General features: G+C 43.0%; 1 protein-coding gene and 1 pseudogene across 2 annotated transcripts; one reads left to right on the top strand and one right to left on the bottom strand.

Moving 5' to 3' along the window:
* Window positions 1-1,175: 1,175 nt before the first annotated feature.
* RHOU (ras homolog family member U) lies at window positions 1,176-10,810 on the bottom strand. 2 transcript variants are annotated; one of them, XM_053607509.1, is made up of 3 exons: window positions 10,246-10,810; window positions 8,378-8,436; window positions 1,176-3,268 (listed from the first exon to the last, which is right to left on the bottom strand). In XM_053607509.1, exons 1-3 carry the CDS (start codon window positions 10,505-10,507, stop codon window positions 2,903-2,905), a joined length of 687 nt encoding a protein of 228 aa, XP_053463484.1. In that variant the 5' UTR covers window positions 10,508-10,810; the 3' UTR covers window positions 1,176-2,902. The 2 variants fall into 2 exon arrangements, with proteins under 2 accessions (XP_053463484.1, XP_053463483.1); XM_053607508.1 differs by having other exon boundaries at window positions 1,176-3,358; window positions 10,246-10,808.
* Window positions 10,811-14,113: 3,303 nt separating this feature from the next.
* LOC128597251 (methionine aminopeptidase 2-like) lies at window positions 14,114-15,902 on the top strand (annotated as a pseudogene).
* The last annotated feature ends 376 nt before the right edge of the window (window positions 15,903-16,278 follow it).

Genomic DNA, 16,278 nt, shown 5'->3' with positions numbered 1-16,278 from the left:
TTGGTAGACAGGGAAGAGCAGTTATATCCATAGGTGAGAATTTATTTCATACCATCTCATTGATAGCATTTTCAAATAACATTTTGCTCAGTATCATTTACACGTGAAAAAAGCACAACTTGGTAAGGCACCGCCAGGTTACCATAGTCTGGAGGGAAGAACTTGCTCTCATTTGGCTTACGTGATACCTGGGTAGTTTCTCTTAAGTCTGCCAAACAGAGAACAAGGGTGTGAAAGGTCCATTTATACATATGCAATAACAATAGAGATAACAGTTTGGGAGTAGGAGGTATTTTTAAAATTATGATGTTGATCTGACTGCAGGAGTTCAGCCAAAGTGGCATTATCTAAAGCAAAATGTTTATGAACTCTTCTCTGCAATACCAAGCTGCAAATTTAACAATTTTTGAGCTTTGAGGTGAACCAATTTTTTATATTTAACTTAAGACACATAAAAATTTTTCAGCCCCACATCTTATTTTCACAAAGAAAAATGGACAAAAATCTCAAGTATAATCATACCTATACTTCTATAAAATGTAGCAACGTATTTTTTTTTAACTTTGTCAACCCAGGGGAATTTAAACACTAATGGCCCAAGCTGAACTGAACCTGGTTAAAGTTACGCTGCTTGCACAAAGCTTTCAGAACTGGGCCACACAGGTTCCCTTCACTGACCACTTCCCACCAGTGTCCTAAAGGCAGAGGGTGCTGGAGGCCCCTCCTGGGGACCAAGTGCATTCCCAAACACTGTCACATGCATAAACTTCCTTCAAGTTTTGTGTTCTTTATTAAAAACTAATTTACACTGTACTCCATGCCATTTTCTTTAATGTAAAAATAATGTTATAAATTATTTACCAGTTAAATAACTCATCTTCCCTCTTCCACGTGTGTATACCAGGACAGGCAAAGCCCTGACTGGAAAGCTAGCTTCCTACAAGCAGGTGAGCCAGAGCAGCAAGAGATGTGTTTCATTAGGTCTAGTTTAAGCATTTTCACAAATAATTCTATTCCTCAAGTTGTGACTAAATGTTTAGAAAACCATGACTGATATCAATTTCAATATGCGGAAAAATCAATAGATAATAGTTTGTGTATTTTAGTGGTTTAAAAATTAACTTTTGTTAAACAAAGAAACTTATTTACCAAGAGGAATGAAAGAAGCCCCTACCTAAAGTACAACCTGATCTTTTTATTTTTTTAATAGAAAAACACAAATTATATTTTTTTAACTATAAAAAGGACAACATAAAACCTACAGAAAGATGAACTTCTTCTATCCACTAGCTTTGCAGACATTTCCCTAGTTAGTTATTGAAGTGATTTGGTGACCCAGCTTCACTGTAAGCCTGACTTTATAATTCAGAGGGTTCTGGCTACCTTGTGTCACCTCAGAAGCATACCTACCACATAGCAAAAACCACTCTCCATGTTATAGTCCTTTTTTCCGCAGAAGATTCAGACCTAAAAACTGCCACCTTGAAAGATATTTCACAAATGTGGTTTTCTGACTGTCCCACAGTAAGGAAGAAGCCAGTGTGAGGGCCGTGGTCTCAGCATGTACCTGACTGGCCACCTCAGCCCCTACCACCTCCCACCCCTGTGGCTCCTCAGACACACAGGGCTGGTCTCTGCTGCCAGTACACCAAAGGCCATCTGTGGATTTAAGTAGTTTTTTTAACAGGTTTCAATAAATGCTCACTCTATTTTTTGTTCTAAAATGGTCTCAAAAATGTATATATTAAGATATATTTAAAATCATATCTAGGATAAAATCAAAAAGATGTTTGTTCAAACAAGTGTCAATGAGAAGAAATTGCCAAGCTTCCCTAATATCTGTATGTGAGGCCATGCTTTCTCCCATTAACAGTTTAAAAGCCTGAATCAGCAGCAGGCATAGACGTGCACACATACATATGTGTATGTGTGGAGATGGGTGTGTGCAAATGAAGTGCATTTTGTGTCCCATAAACATTTACTGTTGGGCTTGTAAGAGTGTTGACTTCCTGCAGATGGGACAACTTGAGTATGGCAGTTTAAAAACAATTCAGGTGGTGCTTCCTGGTGCTTTTCTTTCCTGGGGTTCAGGAACTTGATGCACACATTAAAGTACAGAAAGCAAGTATCATATTCTGATCCCACAAGGAATCACCCCCTAAAGAAAATACCAGAACTACTGACCAATACTTGCTTTCCTCTCCATGGCACGTTAGCTATGTTCACACAATGTCAACATGCTGGTCTAAAGGTAAGAAAATCCCAATAAATAGGTTTTCTTTTCTGTTATATACTCAGTGGGATATTGTTGTTGTTGCTTTTAAATCTTAAGCAACTGGGTGTTAGAGACAAAAGTGACTGGTCTGAGGTTTAACAGGCAGAGATCACTCATTTTTTCTTAGATTTTTGTTCTTAAAAAAAGTCTGGTTTGCATGAAGTTCCAAAGCTAAGAATTATTCTTACCACGTTTGACCCAAGTACATTAATAGCCCAACACACTGTACATTAATAGCCCTTAAGTCAAGAGAGGGTTAAATGCAGCATTCCCCTTTTTTTCTTCTGTGCATTATAATGTAGGAAAATTTCATTCTTGACATATCCAGATTTATGGTGTCTTCCTCATATTAGATATAAATTAATCAAGAGGTCTAAGCTCTAAATTTCCAGAGTGTTGAAAACTTCTTAACTTACTTCATAAATATACTGCACAAGTATCTATCCTTAAATTCAAAGAAATAATAAGAAAATTAAAGGCAAGAAAAAATACATAAACTGAGAGCTCCTATCATACAAATACACATTTTCTATATGAGCTCTATACAGTAAAAGGATTTGTTTCAGCTAATATAGCTTCTAATATCAATTTCACTTGAAAATAGCCTTTCCGAGTATCTTGCCAGCATCATATGAAACAGCAGTATTTCTTCCACCAGGACTTGGAAAGGTTTTTCATTTTGTCTGGAGTCCTGCTTTTTGACTTGTTTGGCTGTTGCTGAGTGTCCGAGTATTGAATGCCAGCAACGATGGCTGCGTCAAAGACCTCTTTGAGGTTTTTTTGAGTCAAGGCCGAACACTCGATGTAGGAGGCAGCTTTGATTTCCTCGGCACACAGCTTAGCTGCCTCTTCAGGAACGGGCTTCTCTCTGCATTTGTCCAACTCAATGAGGACTTTGACATCTTCTCTGAGATCTGACTGTGTTCCAACCAGGACGATGGGGGCTTTGGGACAGTGACACCGAATCTCCGGCACCCATTTCTCACTAACATTCTGGAAAGATGAGGGGCAGACAACGCTAAAGCACAGCAGGAAGATGTCTGTGTTGGTGTAGCAGAGAGGCCTCAGCTTGTCAAACTCATCCTGCAACCAAGCAAAGCACCCAAGAATTATTTTTCAACCAATTCTTATCAATAAAAATACCTTAGCATTTCTCATGAAAAGGTCTGGCAGGTAACAGAAGGCCCAAAAGGAAAATCCAGTGTCTTAGAAGCAAATCCTGCTATTCACCCAAGTGAGGCTGGTGTTAGGGCAAAGGTATGGTAGCCACCAGCTTCCAAGGCCACCTACAACCCTGACATTGCCAAATGTGTTCAACATTTTTGTCAACACTTACAAGCTAAAAGGTATTTCAAGTAGGTGGTTTCTAGTTCTAGAAATAAAACTGACTTTATCTAACCTTCAACCCTCTCAACTATTGGTATTTAGCTACTCTTCTAAAATTCGACCACATTTGCACTGACTTTTAAGTTTCCAATCTGACACCAGTCTATTAACACAAATCCTCTCTTTGCAGACTCAGCCCTACCCCTTCCCCAAAGCAGCAGCAGGGATGCCAGTTTCATCCCATCTGCACGGTGCACACACCCTGTGCACATCTGGTGCAGAGTAATGTTAATCAGACATAGGATAAGACCCAGAAATGGAGCTGAGGACCTTGCTTAGGCCACTGTCATCAGCAACTCCAAAAACTTGTACCTCGCAATGTCACTTGCAGACATGGGTTAATACTTTCTTATTCTGACTGTATCTTCTTTCTCCTTCCTTCTTCCTTTTCTCTTACTTCCTTTCTCTTTTATCTCTGCCAATACCTGTGGCCTCCAGGTCTCCACAAATAGTGCTTTAGACAGATAAAGAATCAGAGAATAAGCATGGACACCCTACCCTTAAGGTCCTGAAGGTATAGAGAAATGGACCTAATAAGTTAGAATTGATCACAAATAAACCAACCACCCCGCTGTTGAATGCTCTCCTAAAGCCACCCATTTAATAGACATACACACTGAACCCACCCACATACCAGGCAGTGAGGGGATGTGGTTGTGAACTGACAGATGTTGGTCTTCAAATTAGCATCTCTTTATATCACACATCCTATAGTTCTTTTGCAACACCCCATTCAACTAACTGAACACTTTTGTAAAAAAATATTTATATCATCTGGTTCCTATTTAAATTTTCTATCTGTGAATGCCAACCATCCTTAGGTATAAAATCTATTTTAATTTCCTAATGGCAAGAAAAAGGTAAATTTTATCCATTTTTTATTACTCAATTGGCATACTCTGCTTACTCACTAAGTTCTACTGACATGTACATTATTCTCCATACCTGGCTTTTTTCTCTAGATATAAAGGAAACTTATGTTTCTTTTCTTTAAAGTACTTTCCTCATTTGAGGCTCTGTGTTTCAAATGTGGGGCCACAACCAACCAATCATGTGAAAGTCAACCTGCTAAAACGCTGAGGAATGAATATAGCATTTCAGAATGTCACTGCCACTTGTGAGGCTTCTGTAAGTAAAAGTTAAAAAAAGAAATACTTTAGTTCTTTGTGCCAACTTTGCGGTGAATTAATAAGCACAGAAACTCAACCAGGTGGACTACAGCTTTGCTCTGAAGATATTTTTATAAAATGCTCCCTCTGTACTCAGAGGACCTCAAATGAACAAGTACTAAACCAAGACCAATATGAACAGCCCCATCAGGTAGGTATACCCCACTGCTGGAAGACAGTCACCCTTGGCAATGCCCTGGGGAATCTGGGGTTGCATTACCAAAAAAAGAAGGGCAAGCTCAAAGATTAGGCCTTCTGCCTGGGCTTTGGAAAGCTGGATCCTCAGACCTCTTATGATTTTGCCCAAGGGGCTTGGGAAGTAAAACAAAAACTGAACCATCCTGCTAGGAGCCTGACCAAATACCTTAGGTATTTGCTGAAATAATTCAAAACACACGGGCGATGAGATCAATTGCAATGTACTCTCAAGGAAACATGTTCTAAGTCCAAGCAATGTGCATGTGCTTGCCAGGTCTAGGGCAAAGACCCTGCACAGGACTCTGTTCAGTGAGGAAGGAGCAGAGACAAGAGACTGGATTATAGCACCCCTTTGGTCTAGCTGCAACCTGATTTTTTTCTTTTTAAGTATAAAGGTTTTTTCCCAAGTACCTCAATGGGTCAAAAGGATAAAGAATTTTCAGCTCCTATTGGTAATTATGCAGTGAAGTATTCCTATTTCAGCAATATTCCTTAATCTTCACTGAAGGTATATTGTTTTAAGTTCATGGTCTGTCTCTGATCTGCACTTGAGTAAGACTTAGTCTAGTGTTAAAAAATGCCCTTTGACATCTTACAGACTCACCTACCCTCTCCCTCCCTAATAAGAAAAGCCAAAGGCACAAGAAGTGAATCTAGTTATTCACTAGTAGAGTCATGCTCTGCGCCCAGCTCATCAGCTTCTACGGGAACCCACACTTCGGCCCCACATTCTGGCCTATATGTGCTCTCATTCATCCTCCTGATGTTTGAAGTGGAGAACAGTACAGTGGAGTCACTTAATTCTGGAGGCTATCGTGACAACTGCCTATAGGAGGAACATGGCAGGTATCAGAGAAAATTTGAAAGGTAGTTGTTCAGATCAGAACCAGTAAGAAAAGAAAAGACCCACTACCTGACCACCTGTGCTAGCAGTCAAAACAAATACTAACTGGGGAAGGTTAGTAACTTTATCTTACAAGCAGTGTATTTTTCATAATTAGTTTTTGAATTTAGTTTTCTAAGAATTTTTAGATGGTTGCCTTATTTATTATTTAGTACTGATTCTCTATGAATCAGTACCCAAAAGTTAAGAAATACATCTCATTGAAAATATTACTGGAAGCTAGAAGAATAATTTCCAAATAAACTGAAACTTAACAACTTAGCACCAAAACCTTCCTTTTTCAAATTTTCTAATCACAAACTTTTTTGTATATATTTCTAAAATGATTCTTGTGCTTCCTTGATCTTTAAACAGATTATATTAAAAGAAAAAACATCTAACCCTTCCTTAATAATTCAGTTATTTTTACAGAGAATTTCTGGGAAAGAATCTATTCCTCTTTCAAAACTCTGCCTGGAGGTTTTCCTCCCAGGCACACCTTGCCTGTGTCTCTGAGCTATGACTCTCTTCCTTTTTACTTCCTTTTTTTTCATTATTCTTTTACCAGCTTCTATAAACCAGTTTGTCCTCTGTATATAATGTACAGTTGTAAGTCTGAGAGACAGACCTACAACTTACGTTTGCAAACTCAACCTAGTTCTCCACTTGTTCACCCATCCTAAGCCATGAGATTAAGCCCAGTTACATGCCAGGCACTGTGCTGGGCAGCAGACATAAAACTCCAGCCCAGGAAGCTGTGTCCTGTATGGAGAGCCAATACTTGCCAAGAGCCTAGTGTGAGCAGGGCTATTCATAGGCTGGGAGCTGCTGCTCCCCGCTAGAGGGTCCCTGGTAAACCTGGTCTGGATGTCACGTGTTTTCCTATCTTTTTTCTTATCTTCGGCCTCTTAGCAGCAAGGATGACCACATTTCAAAGATCAGAAAACCTGACTCCTATTTGTAAAACACTTTATACAAACCAATGAAGCTTGAATTAGAAATACTAGCATTGCATTCAGAGAGATTAAGTACTAGAAAAGGCTGTGTTCTTTGATTTCTACTTTCTTTTCTACACGCAGGGTCTCACCCTGCCTCCCAGGTTGGAGTATAGCAGCAGCATCAAGCTCACTGTAACCGGAAACTGAGTTTAAGAGATCCTCCCACCTCAGCCCCCAGAATAGCTGAGACTACAGACACCATGCCTGGCTAATATTTTTATTTATTTTGTTAAGATGAGGGGGAAGGGTCTTGCTAAGTTGCACACACTGGTCTTGAACTCCTGGCCTTAAGGGATACTCTGGCTTAGGGCGCTCAATGATGTAGAACTGCAGGCATGAGGCATGCAGGCAGGTTCTTGATTTTTATTTTCTACAGGTAATGAAAAATAGATTTTTCTTGTTTTTTCCTGTTCATACTAAAGCTCCTAGGCTGGGCTATTACAACTCATGCTGCCCTGGCCTCTACCAGACTGGTGCTCTTCCTGGATCAAGGTTGCCCAGTCTTCTGTCACCATAAGGTTTAAAAAAATAAAACCTGTCCTCTGCTCTGGATTTGCTATCCCAGAATAGATGAGCAACTTGAAAGCTCTGATTTAAAGGAGGCTCTGGGGATGCTAGAAAGTCAATGCCATAAATGCTGATGATGATGTGAAGGCACCTTAGAAAGTGAAGAAGGCAATGTTACCTACCTACAAAGTACCCCCCAGCATTTACTGAGCTCTAGAAAGCACTGGAAAGACAAGTCCACTCATTACTGCTTTGGCAAACTTAAGCATCCTGGGTGCTCACAAGGCATAGCCTGATTTCAGGGACCTGAGCACCCACCAAGGGGGGTTTAGTTGATGACAAGCACTTCTGGGAAGAGCACTTAGACCCTCTTCATCATTTCCTGGCTAAGTACCTGACCAGCCAGTGAGGCAAGATCAAATGTCCACGATTTGGAAAGAATACACTGAGTTCTTCCATTCCTCTAGCTTAGGACAGCTCTGACAATGGACCTGTGCTTTGAGGGAGGGGCTGCTCTTAGTTGAGTCAACTCACAGCTCAGGAAGGAAGTTTTAACACTTACACACATTAGCTACATCTTTTTCTTGAGCAAATTTCTTAAATATCTAGCCCATTATAAGTTATCACTATCTTGCCTTGAGAAATGATTACAAAGAATCACTGAAACATTTCGTGAAAATTAATATCAGAAAGTCCTGTAAGGTAAAACCTCCTATTGACCCTGCTTCTTCCCTTTGCTGGTCAAGCACAGCTAGGCCAAGCCTGTTTTGCTTGTTTGGAGGTATCTCCCCTCTGAGTCCTCCCTGGCCCACCCCTGTCCCCAAGGGCCAACAATAGGGGCGGGTCTACTTTAGAATGACCCAGTTACTGAGGAAATCATTTGGAAACTCTTCAAAGGTTATTTGGAAACCTTTAAAAGGCCGTTCCCTTTGCCAGCACTGAGCTGTAACATGATACTGACCTGTCCTGCTGTGTCACAGAGCTGGAGTCTCACAGGCCGCCCATCCACAGACACTACAGCTTAAAAACAAGAACCAAATGACAATTAGGAGGTGTATTTTAACCCCTTTCAGGAGACTAATAGTTTTGGTTTGAGCTACCATTCTCACTCTAAACCTTCAGCTCCCATTCTAGGTCCTCTAATGAATTAAAGACTTTCCTAAAATGCAGAAGCCCTGTGGAGGCAGCTTTGTATGCAAACCTTCACTCCATTGCCAGGAGAGAGGTAGCAAATAAATCCGGGAGCCCTTTGACGGGTGTGGCGCCCCTAGAAAGGCCTGTGCTTTTCTCCCAGCCCTGTAAGATTTATTTTCCTGTCACACTTGTTTCAAAGGACCTAAAAACAACACTGGAGGGTAACTGGGAACCAACCTCCTAGAGTTAAATCAGTGGAAAACCTCACAAATGATTCTGTTTTCCCTTGGGAAATGTTCCCCAACTTCAGCATTTATCATAAAATCTAGTTTGTTTTGAGAACATGTGCAAACACAGGCTGCCCACATGATCCTGTTTTAAAAAAAGAGGGCACTCCTTATCTCTCTCTGTCAGTTCAAAGAGAGGATTTACAAAGAAAAGGAAAGGAAAGAAAGCTGTGCCCACATTTCCAATGGGGTTTGGTTTCTCCGGGAGGGGGTGAGGTCTACAGCAGGACAAGCCGTGGAAGTTTCTATTTTATTTAAGCACTCGGCGCTGTCTCTTCTGTACAACTTTCTAATTGTTTATACTAGACATCGGGGGTGGGGGAGATAAAAGAGACAGTCCCCTGAGACGGAAACCCACCAGCACAGCACCTTTTTATCTAGGGTACCTGAGATAAAAGAAAGGGCAGAGAAACAAATTTTTTAAAAAGGAAGACAGTCAGGTCAATACGAAGGATGTAAAGTCTCCATTTTTTTTTTAATGGCTGAATAGTATTCCATGGTATACATATACCACAGCTTGTTAATCCATTCCTGGGTTGGTGGGCATTTAGGCTGTTTCCACATTTTGGCGATTGTAAATTGAGCTGCAATAAACAGTCTAGTACAAGTGTCCTTATGATAAAAGGATTTTTTTCCTTCTGGCTTATTGTACCCTCAATGAATCCCCAACAATAAAAAAAAAAAAAGGAAGACAGTAAATGTTTCACACTAGCGTCTCTGAATTTTAACTTTTCCTTAAATTTCGAAAAGACCTGAAAAATCAAGATAAAGGTTTCATTCCTGTCTTTGAATCAACCAAACCAATTGACACAGCACCCCTCCACACACACTTAGAGCTTCAAGCAACTTAAAAAGATGCTGAAATGATACAACCAGAAACAGCCAAACAGAAGGGCCAGGACGGGGGAGGCGGCAGAACTCAGAAAAAAAAAAAAAAGAAACTGTGTTTAATCCAAACCAAAGCCTCCACCAGGGCCGCTCAGCCTATCTTCACAAAATCAAGTAACCTCCGCGGCTCTTTAAAGTGGAGACGCCCCCTGTGAGCTGAGCCACTTGACAGACCAACACGCAGGGCCACAGGTCAGACACCAGCGAGTCACCCTCCGACTGAAACCCGTCGCCCTGACCAAACTTCCCTGGGCTGCACACCGGCCAGGCACCCTCAGCTCCACCTGCCTGCCTCCACCTGGCTCATCTCGCGACCACACTGCCAGATCTTTCCTTTCTGCAGCGGCTGGCTGCCGCTCCCACCCTTCCGAAGCTCCGGTTTGGGCGCTTCCCATGCCTCCCCTTTGGGTGGGCTCGGGAAACGTCCCGCACCCCAGTTGTCCGGCCTCTCTGCCAGGCCGGGACCAGGGCCCCGCGACCCTCGCCGCAGACGGCGGCGCCCCGCCCGGCCCCGGCTCACCCGAGAAGTTGTCGAAAGCGGTGGGGATGTACTCGGTGGGGTAGCCGTTGGTGGTGTAGCTGACCACCAGGCTCGTCTTGCCCACCGCGCCGTCGCCGACCAGCACGCACTTAACGCCGCGCCCCTCGGCACCGCCCGCGCGCCCCCTACTCCCCGGCTCCGCGGACCCGCGACCGCCGCGTCCCCCGCGCTCCCGACGAGGCGGCACGGGAGGCGCCTCGCAGCGGCCGAGGAACGCGGGGTGCCCCTGCTGCGGGGGCATCGGTCCGCGCGCGGGCCACGAGGGAGCGAGGTAACAGGGCCTTGCCCGGCCGCCCCTCCGCCACGAAGGGTGGCGGGAGGGAGGAGCTGTCACCCACCCACCACGGCTGGCGCGTCCCCGGCCCCGAGGGCCGCGGTTCCGGGCCGCACGCCTCGCAGACAAAGGCGGCCGAGGAGGGTCGCGGCTCCGCGCTTCCGCGGCGCCGGCCAGCCGTGCCCCAAGCGATTGCAGGAGCGCCGCCCGAGAGCCGCTGATCCCGAGCGCTCGGTCTCCGCTCCGCCGCCCGCGACACGAAGCGGTGGGAGGCGGGCGGACAAGGCGGGGAAGGAGGCGGGTCTGGCCGGGCGGCTCGTCCCCGAGCCGAGGCCACAGCGCCACCCGTCGGCGCGCCGCGCCGCTGCACCCCAGCCCCAGCCGGGGAGGCTCCGTGGGGGGCGGGGTGGCGCCGGCTCCGCAGCGTCCTCCGGGTTCCGGAGACCGGGGCTCTGACTGCCCCGCGGACCAGGAAGCCCGAGCTTCGTCCTTCTCCTGCCGGAGCAGGCCCCTCCCGCCACTGCGCTCCACCACGGGCAGGGGAAAGAAGTTTCCTTGCTGCCTGTCCTGTACATGAAAGTGAATTAACCAGCAGCTTTTTTTATTTAAGTCGAACTGCTGCCGGTCTTATGATGTCTTTTGATAATGAAGCGGAAAGAGGCCAGCCCGGTTGTATAATGCTCATTTGACTTTTTATTTTGGCATGAAAGGTGCTGCTGGAAGAAGAGCTGTTTTGGACCACACATTAAATACACAAACAGTAAGGAAAGCTGATGAGGGGAAAGGAAAAAAAAAAGTCTCTGCACAATTTCCGCGATATCCACCACCACACAGAAGTGAAAAAGTCCTCACATGATTCCCACGCAGCCACGGGCGGTGTGTTGGACACCCCTGCACGATACATTTATGGTCCAGCAAATTTCTTTAGCCCAAATCCTTTCATTCACTTATATGTAATTTGGAGGTGTTGATATTATCTGAAAACTCCTTTTATATTTGACACCTTTCTCTTCCTTCTTCCTGTGTGTAGGCAAGTCTCAGAAAATGAGACATCCATTCAGAAAATGACATGTCTCTTTTGGCCCTGGACAGAATACAAAGATGCTGGGGACTTACAGTGTGGTGTGAGAAGAGCCACATACTACGAATACCATACTATTATTTAGCAGTAGTAAAAATAACAATAGCTAATAAATATTGGGCTTTTATAGTGTGCCAGACCCTGAAGAAAGCACTCTGCATGAACTAACTCCTTGAATCTTAACATTGCTTATACCTGTTTTACAGATGAGAACACCCAAGGCACATTAGTAACTAATGTGTTTGGATTCCACAAGTTAGTAAGCGGCTGTGCCTGGATCCAAACCCAAGGAGTCTAACCCTGCAGCCTGAGCTTCTAACCAAGGTCTGGAAGGCAAAAATGAGACAGTATGATAAACTCAGACTTGGAAGTATGACCATAGTTGGAATGCAGAGATGGATTTATCTAGAAGCTTGAATCCAGGGCCCCTTACTTTATATAGAACATCTTCCAAGGCCCTGGGAAACATAGCAATGTAATACATGGTAGTGTATTTCTGTAAAGTTTTCAAAAATATATATTTTAACCACCATCAGTTAAGTCCACTGTCTCTTGTTGGAGGTCAACTCTAACCCTCATATTGAGTAGTTTTCAAGTAGCCGTTGACCATTGGGGAATCAAGCCAAGGAAAGTGAATTTGGAGACATTTTTGTTCCGATTTAATAGTATACAAAGCCAGGATGAGGGTGAGCTAAGAGAGGTGTCAAGGGTGCAGACTTTAAGGGTATAAATGTTCCTGTGTGGATCTGAGCTCCCTTAAGTTTCGACCTTCAGGCTCCCTGCTTGCCTCTTCCTAGACCTAGCCTTGGTAAGATGTCTCTATGTGGTTTACCATTTTGTGTGATTGTGTTACTGCTAATTGTCCAGGTATAGGAATGGCTACGAGTGAAATACGTACTACCGTCTTTGAGGGTCACATTGGTGTTACCTGAGTTACCCTCCATTATCCAGCATTAAAAGGGTTCCATTACCAAAGGAGTAGCAGAGTTTGAGAGAAACAGAGCCAGAAGCTAGTGTGTAGCACTTCCTTCCATCATAAAACACATACCATTGTTAGTATGGCTTTCTCAACTACACCTGGTAAAAGGGCAATTCTCTCTTGTAAGGAACATGCCTGTATTCCAAGTGCAGCAGATACAATTATAAGCACACCATACATTATGGAGGGACTCCTGATATTTAATAGAATTGATCTGTGAATTCTCATGTTTGTAAGGACATAAACCTGTAGTAGCACCACAAAGAGCAAGTTTACCTGTGTATGAAGTATCTTTCTATTCTTCCTATAGAAAATATATAGTAGAACCTCCATAGCTGACCACCTCCCTGCATTGGTTTCCTCCTTAAGTTGACCTAATTTTCATAGACTGGGCATACACCACATGCACACAATGGAAGTCTGACCTCTATATATTGACCACCTCTGGAAGTTGTGTCTTGACCACTTGGACTGTGACACATAATAGTAATTTACCCCCATAACTTGACCAGTTGAGTCCACTCCACAGCAGGGGTAAAAGGTGTGGGCTTTGCCCCATAGTTACATTATTTTTTCTTTATTGTGAGTTCTTTTTTCCTGTTCTGCTATTACCATGTGTTGGATTAGGCCTAACATGCTATTATTTATCATGTGTTGTGGGAGATTTTTTCAGTATGAAGTACTGGTCTGAACTGTAGGTGCATCCTACAGTTAACTGAGACATGATGGCCCAAAGGAAGGAACTCAAAGAGCTGACATTAAAGGAAAAGGTCGATCTTCTATATTTTCTAGAAAGCAGCAGCCAAAGAAAGACAGTGAAACATTTTGGTGTTAGCAAGACCACATTTTGGCGTTAGCAACGCCCAAGAACATAAACATAGGTGGGGCATGGTGGCTCATGCCTGTAATCCTAGCACTGTGGGAGGCCGAGGCAGGTAGATTGTCGGAGCTCAGGAGTTCGAGACCAACCTGAGCAAGAGTGAGACCCTGTCTCTAAAAATAGTCTTGTTTTGTGGTGGACGCATGTAGTCCCGTCTACCTGGAGGCTGAGGCAAGAAGATAGCTTGAACGCAAGAGTTTGGGGTTGCTGTGAGCTGTGACACTATGGAACTCTACCAAGGTAAATCTCACACAGTGAGATTCTGTCTCAAAAAAAGAAAAAAAGTAAACATGAGTACCTGGAGAAATGTGGTAAGGAGAGCTGAAACCTATAGTGGAAACAGAGGAAAACTTGCCTCCATGAAGTAAATGAAGTCACATTAAGCTGGTTCAAACAAATGAGGGCAGTTAATGCCTGATCCACAAAGCTGCTAAAAAAAAACTCACACAGGGATTTGAGGCAGTAGATTACCAAACATCAAGCAGTTGACTCAAGAAATATAAATTGTAGCACAAACTCTCCCCAAGAGTCTTGTGTGGTGAATCGAATGAAGTTCCAGTAGAAAGTGTAGAAGAGGAAGAAGCAGCAGGCCCTCACCACTCTGTCGCATTCCCTTGCGCTCTCTTGGGCAACATGGCAGGCACAGAGGAGGCAGCAGCCTCGGGAGCAACCTGAATGGTGAGTTGGATCCAGACAACAAGGAGGAGGAAGCTACCTCTACAGCCGAAGAAGCAGCCAAGAAAAAAAGATGGAAGAAAAGTAAAGGGGCTGCTGCAGCAGGGCAACAAGAACCTGTTAATCAGTAGCCTTAGTGGATGAGGTAGCAAGACAGTTGGAAAAACAAGCATTGAGACCTACTACTGTGGACCTATGTAATACTTTTTATTCATGTTAAAAAAGAAGGAGTTTGATCAAAGGCAACTGGTCTAATGTAATTAACCAAAGAAAAAGCTTTCAGGACTTTTCCAATGTTAACTGTTTCATTGAGAAAGAAAGACATGATGATTATGATGATGATGAAGAAGATACAGATGGGGATGGAGCAACCATAAAGAAGAAGGAGAAGAGGGGATCAAAAGTTCAAACAGATCCTCCCTCGGTTCCAATATATGACCTGTATCCTAATGGTGTATTTCCCGAAGGACAAGAGCCTGAATACCCACCCACACAAGATGGGCAAACAGCCACTTGGAGAACTACTAGTGAAGAAAAGAAAGCTTTAGATCAGGCCAGTGAAGAGATTTGGAATGGTTTTCAAGAAGCTGCAGAAGCACATTAACAAGTTAGAAAATATGCTATGAGCTGAATCAAGCCTGGGGTGACAATGATAGAAATCTGTGAAAAGTTATAAGACTGTTAACTCAAATTGATAAAAGAGGATGGATTAAATGCAGGCGTGGCATTTCCTACTGAATGTTCTCTCAATAACTGTGCTGCCCATTATACTCCCAATGCTGGTGACACAACAGTATTACAGTATGATGACATCTGTAAGATAGATTTTGGAACACACATAAGTGGTAGGATTATTGACTGTGCTTTTACCATCACTTTTTTTTTTTATTGTTAAATCATAGCTGTGTACATTAGTGCAATTGAGGGGTACAGTGTGCGGGTTTCATATACAATCTGAAATATTCTCATCAAACTGTTCAACACAGCCTTCGTGGCATTTTCTTAGTTACTGTATGTAGGCATCTGTATTCTGCATTTAGTAAGTTTTGCCTGTACCCATTCTAAGATGCACCTTAGATGTGGCCTCACCCATTACCCTCCCTCACCAAAACCTCCCGCCTCCCTTCCTCTTAATCCCAAATACATTATTAAAAACTGTAAAGGATGCTACCAATACTGGAATAAAGTGTGCTGGAATTGATGTTCATCTATGTGATGCTTGGGAGGCCATCCAAGAAGTTATGGAATCCTATGAAGTTGAAATAGATACCAAGTGAAACCAATCTGTAATCTAAATGGACGTTCAATTGGGCAATATAGAATACATGCTGGGAAAACAGTGCCATTGTGGAAGGAGGAGAGGCAACAAGAAGGGAGGAAAGAGAAGTGTATGCAATTGAAACCTTTGGTAGTACAGGAAAAAGGGTTGTCCATGACAACATGGAATGTTCATATTACAGGAAAAATTTTGATGTTGGACATGTGCCAATAAGGCTTCCAAGAACAAGACACTTGTTAAATGTCATCAATAAAAACTTTAGCTCACTTGCCTTCTGCCACAGATGGTTTGATTGCTTGGGAGATAGTAAATTTTTGATGGTTCTGAAGAATCTGCATGACTTGGGCACTTGTGGATCCATATCCACCATTATGTGACATTAGAGAATCATATACAGCACAGTTTGAACATACCATACTGTTTCATCCAACATGCAAAGAAGTTGTCAGTAGAGGAGATGACTATTAAACTTAGCCCAAAGCCACCTCAACATCTTTATTTTCTAAGCTTTGTTGGAATACATTATTCCAGAATTAATTTGCAGCATGTTACCTGTTTTAACTGTGGACCTATACAATACTTTTTATTCATGTTAAAAAAGAAGAAATTTGATCAAAGGCAAATGGTCTAATGTAATTAACCAAAGAAAAAGCTTTCAGGACTTTTCCAATGTTAACTGTTTTACCTTCTCCTGTTTAGGAAATGCTATAAAGCTCAAATTAGTTAGGAATGACTTAAAAATTTTGTTTTGAACATCTAAGGGATTCTTTGGGGATATTTATATTGCCATATTCTTACTTGAATGCTTTGAATGACCACATCCAATTCTCCAACTATACCCTCT

The sequence above is a fragment of the Nycticebus coucang genome, chromosome 10 (genome assembly GCF_027406575.1).
Source record: "Nycticebus coucang isolate mNycCou1 chromosome 10, mNycCou1.pri, whole genome shotgun sequence".
Classification (NCBI taxonomy): Eukaryota; Metazoa; Chordata; class Mammalia; order Primates; family Lorisidae; genus Nycticebus; species Nycticebus coucang.
This window is presented reverse-complemented; position numbering and strand designations above follow the sequence as displayed.